At 40.1% G+C, this 6827-nt stretch overlaps 1 protein-coding gene across 1 annotated transcript; it reads right to left on the bottom strand.

Annotated features, from left to right (window-relative positions):
- Positions 1-619: 619 nt before the first annotated feature.
- LOC116872171 (cationic trypsin-like) lies at positions 620-5495 on the bottom strand. The gene is made up of 5 exons (XM_032865223.1): positions 5436-5495; positions 3297-3456; positions 2254-2507; positions 1395-1531; positions 620-860 (listed from the first exon to the last, which is right to left on the bottom strand). Exons 1-5 carry the CDS (start codon positions 5473-5475, stop codon positions 711-713), a joined length of 741 nt encoding a protein of 246 aa, XP_032721114.1. The 5' UTR covers positions 5476-5495; the 3' UTR covers positions 620-710.
- Positions 5496-6827: the final 1332 nt, after the last annotated feature.

The raw sequence follows: 6827 nt of genomic DNA, 5'->3' as shown, positions 1-6827 counted from the left end.
ATTTGGGAGGCTGGTGGTGGAAGAGGGACGCAGATTGCCTGCACACATAATGGCTATTATAGCAATACAACCCCACTAGGAAAACAAGAAAGATCTTAGAGAACTAGAACACATAGGTCAGTGAAACCTAGGAGAATGCAGGAAATCAGTAATCTATAACAATTTCTCCACTTGGCGGTTTCCCTCATATAATCTCACAGAGTTTCAGGCAGATTAGAGCGCAAGAGAAGACTGTGGTGTCATAGCAATGGCAATGCACCAGGAATCAGAACAACTGGACCTAGTCTCTGCCTGACTATGAGTTTGCAGAAGGACTTGGGCAGTTGAATTTCACTTTCTGCACCTTGGTGTCATCCTCTGTTCAAAAATGTGATGGTAACAGTGACCTCTAAGCTTATCCATGCTTATACCCTCAACAGACCACACAGAGCCTAGCAGATAGTCGGTGATTACTAAATTCATTCTGAGCAGGCATAATGAACCACGCCATAACCTCTCCAATTCATTCCTTGTGTAATTGTTCAATTCCATGTCCACCCTCTTAAGTAGCAGAGAGTTTGGAGAGAAAGTTCATAAATACAAAATAAGGACAGTTCTTGGACACATGTGATGTGGAATATACATTTTTATTTTAGATACTGTTTCAGGCATCGCTGGAAGTGAAATTGTCCAAGAGAATGGTGCATAGAGCAGTACATATGCTTACATGCTTAGTTGGCATCAATGGTCTCCTGAATCCAGCTTACATAGTTGCAGACCTTGGTGTAGACACCAGGTTTGCCTTTTTGAGCACAGCCAATACCCCAGGAGACAATGCCCTGGAGCTCTCTGTTGCAGACCACAGGGCCACCAGAGTCACCCTGTACAAGAAGGAAGAGGCAGTAAGAACTCCCAACTATGCCAAAATGGGAAAAAGGCAAAATGCAATTTCTCCATTACCCTGGGTCTCTTTTCCCAGGTTGCTAATTCTCTAGGAAGCACCTTCCCTTCCCTTGGAAATCCAATTCTTAATCTCTGACTGTATGCCTCTCCTTTCTCCTCCCTCCTCCTAGTTCTGCTCTTTTCTTAGTTGCAGGCATGCAGGACCAAGAAGAGGTGAGGACTGGTGAGTGCAAGGCTGCCCAGCTAGCCATGCCTTTTTTCAGAAAGTTTCCTTCTACAATATTGCTCCTCAGAAAGGCACCAGGATGTCCTGTTTGTACACCATCTTCTGTGTATCTTTTTACTCTTGGTCTTAGCCATTAATGTCTCAAAAAGAAAATTAATCTTGATCCCAAATCTGTCCAAGGTCCCTTATAATCCATCCCTAACACAGCTTTTCAATCTGTGTTTTGGGGAAGGAAACCTTGTGGAATGGCATGATGTTTGACTGAAAGGAATACAAAGAAACTGACCTGGCAAGCGTCCTTTCTACCCTGCATGTAGCCCAGACAGATCATGTTGCTGCTGATCCTGCCAGGGTAGGCATCGTGGCAAGTGCTGTCAGAGAGGATGGGAGCTTGAAGACACTGCAGGTCATCAGGAAAATTTTCTGATGGGCATGAGAGCAAAAATGGAAAAGTATTTCCCACAGGATTCCTGGAAATTTTCTTTCAATCTCCCCCCCACTCCCCCCCCACCATCGCTACTCTCTCAGATTGCCAGTATCTTCTTTTTTTTTTCCACCGTATTTATTATTTATTTAAGATAAAAATTTTATTGTTTTTTTTTAATTTTTTTTTTATAAACATATATTTTTTTTTCCCCAGGGGTACAGGTCTGTGAATCGCCAGGTTTACACACTTCCCCACACTCATCATAGCACATACCCTACCCAATAGATACTGGCAATATTATTGCCAGTATCTTCTATTTTGAAAGAACAATTGTTATCTGAAATGCCTTCCAAACAGTTTTAATCAACAAGTTGTTCTCTCTGACGTTAGCATCAGTGACTACAGATCTTAAATCTAGAGATTCTTTCTCAAGCAGGTCTCTACTTTAGGCTGTACCAAATCCCTCTGTTCTGCTTACCTCCTCAGTTTCTACTTCTTTGCAAATCACTAATCACACTTCGATTGAAGAGCTGCCATCTTTATCATGGCTCATTTTTGTTGTGTTTTCCAGCAAAGGCATCTTCCTAAGATTCTGTATATCTACAAACGATCCTCTGGGAAACTTGCCTTGAGTGACAATTTAGAGTAACTGAACCTCTACATGTCCTTCACTTCTAGGATTTCCAGACTTGGTGCCTTTGTTCTAGGTGACACTTACCCCCAACACTCCAGGTGTTCCCCCAGCCAGAGATGAGGCACTGGGTGTCAGCATCCGCACAGGATTTTGGCAGAGAGACAGTAGACACACGAGAGTTGAGGGTGGCGGGAGAGCTCAGTTTAATCAGCATGATGTCATTATCAAAGTTTTGTTCATTGTATCTGGGGTGGGGGATGACCTTGGCTGAATTGATGAATTGCTCACCACCCTCAACAACTGCGATGTTGTGTTCTCCCAGACGCACCTGGATTTGGCTGGATTAAAGGACATAAGTTCCTTAAGGACCACTGAGCTTTTCCCCTTTCCCAGTTCACTCCAGTCATGAACATCAGCATGAACACCATCCCCTGCAAGCATTTCCACACATAGAAAATTGTGCATTAAGGCAGCTCTACCCGACATGGTGCAGGTGACGGTAACTCTTACATGGGTGTTCCTACCACTACAGACTCACAGGGCCACCAACTTGTTAGAAAGTTAGATATGTTTAGTTCCCAAGACTAAGTGATGCCAGTAATATGATGACAGGTGAAACAGGAATTTGGAGGTCACTACTCAGCCCCTGCTACTCCTCCACTGGTTGAGATTACGTATTATTCTGAGAAGATGCACCAGGAATCAGAGATATGACAGAAATTTAAGGGGGCAGAATGAACTGTGTTTATTTTCAGCGTTGTACTGGAAGCTTCATGTGAATTATTACCTCCATATGCCTTTTTAGTCCCCTGGTTGAACCGTAATGATTAAGAGTATTTATGGATTCATGCTCTTAAGCTAGTTCTAAGTATTCTTCATCACTCACTAGTTCCCTCCACCCCATGTCTTTGGTACCATCATTGGAAGGATATCAGGGAACTCTAAGTTTACCTTTACATGGAAAATTCCCTCCATGCATTATTCAGTACCTGGGAGGAATGATTAGCCTCCTATATCTGAATGCCTGACCCTCAAGCATAACTGTGTAGTTTGCCCTGAGTGTTCTTTGGCATTGCTCGGGCATGAGTTGATCTGAGAGAACAGGGGGGTGAGGACTGGTTACTTACGGCTTGTAGCAGTGAGCTGCAGACACCACCCACTGGGAATTGATAAGGGAGCCACCACAAAAGAGGTAGCCCAAGTTCAGGAACACCTGGTAGGGAACAGAATTCTTCTGACAGGTGTAGCCCCCAACGATCTTGTCATCATCATCAATGGGGAAAGCAACTGACAAGGAAAAGTGGAAGCTTTTAAAATCAGTTAAACAGATCAGATCTATCTTGTAGTTTCCACTTACCACTAAGTTTTTGCAGATTAGTCAGAAAAGAGAAGATGTTTTCCTGTCACACATAATCAGGAAATGGTGATAGCATAATTGTTACATGATATTTTTTCAAAATCTCATTATTCTATTTTAAAAACATACCCAACTTATACTATTATAAGTATCTAATTTTTAAATTTATGCTTTAAATTTGATAAACATACTGTTTTTTTTAAATGTATATACTACACCCTCACACACACAAAAACACACCTGGATCAGAGACTCGTTAAGTAATAAATGCCCTGAACATTACTATCTAAGTGTATAAAGAATACTTTTCAAACAAAACTTTGCTCAGCAGTCACACAAATAGGTTCAATAAAATTTGCAGTAACCATGCTTAAGTTTATTTATGATAGTTGGTATAGGGTAGATAACCCCATGACATAACAAAAAGGAACCTTTTAGAAGCCACCTAAGAATGTTCCAGCCTAGAAGGAATTGGGAGTTTTGTACTCTTGTTCCCCCAGTTTCTCTTTTGGTTCTTGCCTCAAATTTTCATGACATGATTTAACAGAATATTATGTTGTTTCCTTTCCAACATTTCCCCTTATCTCCATTTTCTTTCCAACATTTTAAAGTTTATTCAGCATTCTAAAGTCTGCCCACTGAATTATTAAGATTTGTATGGCTCCCAAAGTCAATGATTGTATTATACATACCCTATTGTTCAAGTATTTTAAAGTAATTTTGGGAAAGATATTTCCACATGTATAGACTAATGTATTGAATTTATACTCATCCAATTCAGGAAAGTTTCACTGTAAGATTTGTATAAAATTTAGTAGTATGAAAAGCCAGAAATAGACATTTTTCTTTCTTCTGATGATTAAATGATATGTTATTTTTCACCAGAGAGATTTCATTAGTGAGGATGTTGTAAAACCCAGCCCCTAGCTTTTATTCGTGAGAAATGAAGTACCTTCACTCGTCAAGATCCCTGTGAAGATGTCTGTTGGTGTAGAGGAGACTCTGGCTTTGACCTTCATAGCCTCTTCAATGAGCCCAAGACTAGTCACTAGTCCCAATTTTATCTCCCAATGATTAACTTCAAATGCTTAGAAAGGTCAAAACAACATTTCCTTAATGTGGAACTATCCTTTCCTCTTCTCTCTTTCTCTATAGATTTTACCTTGAAGTTCAGGGCAATTTCTGTCTCTTTATACTTTCTGTGCTAAGTACTCTTGCTCACTATCATCTTTTCCCCACAAGGGAGATTGAATTATGTATAAACTTTTGTAGAACTGTAGTCCCTCCCCTTATGCTGGTATGATTAACCTTGGTTAACCAGAGTCAGGAAGCAAATGATCCATTTTCTGATGTATCTTCTGAAGGTCATTACTAACCTAACACTACATCACAATTCCTGCATCATTTACCCCACTTCATCTGGACAGGTAGGCATTTTATCATCTCACATCAGCACGAGAAAGATGAGTACTAATGATGTACTGTATGGTCACTAATATAACACAATAATTTTAAAAAAGGTGAGTACAGTACAATAAGATATTTTGAGAGAGACAGAAAAACGTCACACATCTTTTATTATAGTACATTGTTATAATTGTTCTAAACTATTATTAGTTTTGTTGTTAATCCCTTACTGTGCCCAGTTTGTAAATTAACTTTTAACATGGGTATGTATATGTGGTGAAAAAAACGTAGTATGTATAGAGTTCAGTACTATTTGTGGCTTAAGCCATCTACCGGGAGTGGATGTAGGTACCACAGAAAACAAGGGACTACTATATACACTGTCATTTCAATATTTTAAGCTTCTTGAGTACAGAGTTTCTATTCCACATTCATTGTCTTTCAGAGTACAAACTGCAAACAAAAATATCAGGGACACACACATTTATTATTATAGACTCACCAGCGGCTCCCAGCAGGGCAAGGAAGATGAAGGTCTTCATGGCTCCTCCCTAGAACTGGACTGGGGATTGTGATGAACGTCTCTCATCCACAGCTATTTATACCTCCTGGTCTGACATCGACACCCATGGCCATGGGTGCCAGAAAACTGATTTTATTGGAAACTCAGTGATCCAAATTTAGAATTGAATTCTGTGAAAAACTGAAGATAATTCAGTATCAGATTTAAACATTAGCTTTTGTCTACTTTTCCAGAAGGTTATGGGAATGGAAGTAATAAACCCACCTGGTATGATTTGTTCCCCATAACAGAGAAATAAGTTGGAGTAAGTTCACAGAAGGGGGCTACAGGTGTCCTGTATACCAGACAAAATTGTTAGGTACTTGGTTGTCTCAATTGTGAACTTTTATCTTGAGGACCAACTTGAACACTATTCCCTCAATGTTTAATTAATATTGGATCTTTTGCAATTATATAATTTTTCTGTGGTATCTCTGGTCTTGGATATCCATGTTAACTTTTCATTATTAATAGGGACTGTTGGAGGCCACGGCATGGTTGGAGTCGTGGATCAAACCAGGCCCTGACTTGTGTCTCCTTTAAAGTCCGGATGCCTTGATAAGGGGTTAAGGACAGGAAAGTTGAGTAACACTGAGGAAAGGTCTGTGCTACGTGTTGTGTGCTCACCTACGTGACTTCCCACACGCTCTCCCTACAGAAGGGAACAATGTGGTCAGGATCATGAATTCTTAGTTGGTCCTTGTTGTTCCTATACTTCTCATAACCCACTCCCTGGTTGATTGTCTTGCATCAATAGTAGCTAATGGCATTAGCCGGGACTACCCGGCATCATGAGATTTGTTTGCAGTTAATGTAAACTTGTTATAGGAACTTGCAGTTATCTGACTAGATACTGATGTATTACTCCTCCTATTGTGGTCTGCCTTATAAATGCTTGTAAGATGTGGAATAAAATCGGCACTGTTGGACATCCTCCTCAGGGCTCCTCCTGCCCCCATCTCTTTGTCTCTTAATTTCTTTTCACCATCTTCTTACCCTCACGTTCCTGGTCGATTTGTCCCACTGGCCATGACAAGGGACACCTTGTTTCCTTGAGAAAAAAAAAAATTGTTCTGAATTGAAGCTATGATCGGTCTAGACAGAAGAGTGAAAGAATTACTTACATTTATTAGAACTTATTGTATATTTTACATATATAAAACATTGCATATATTAATTTACTAATTCTCACTACAACCCTAGAAGATACCTATTACAATCCCCACTTTACATGTGGGAAAACTGAGGCACACAAAATTGCAAGGACTTGACCAAAACCACATAGCAAGTATACAGTGGGGTCAGGATTCCAAACCAGGAAATCTAGCTTCA

The sequence above is a fragment of the Lontra canadensis genome, unplaced genomic scaffold (assembly GCF_010015895.1).
Source record: "Lontra canadensis isolate GAN:19392208 unplaced genomic scaffold, GSC_riverotter_1.0 scaffold2, whole genome shotgun sequence".
NCBI lineage: Eukaryota > Metazoa > Chordata > Mammalia > Carnivora > Mustelidae > Lontra > Lontra canadensis.
The sequence above is the reverse complement of the archived record's forward strand: the minus strand, read 5'-3'. Positions and strand labels throughout refer to the sequence as shown.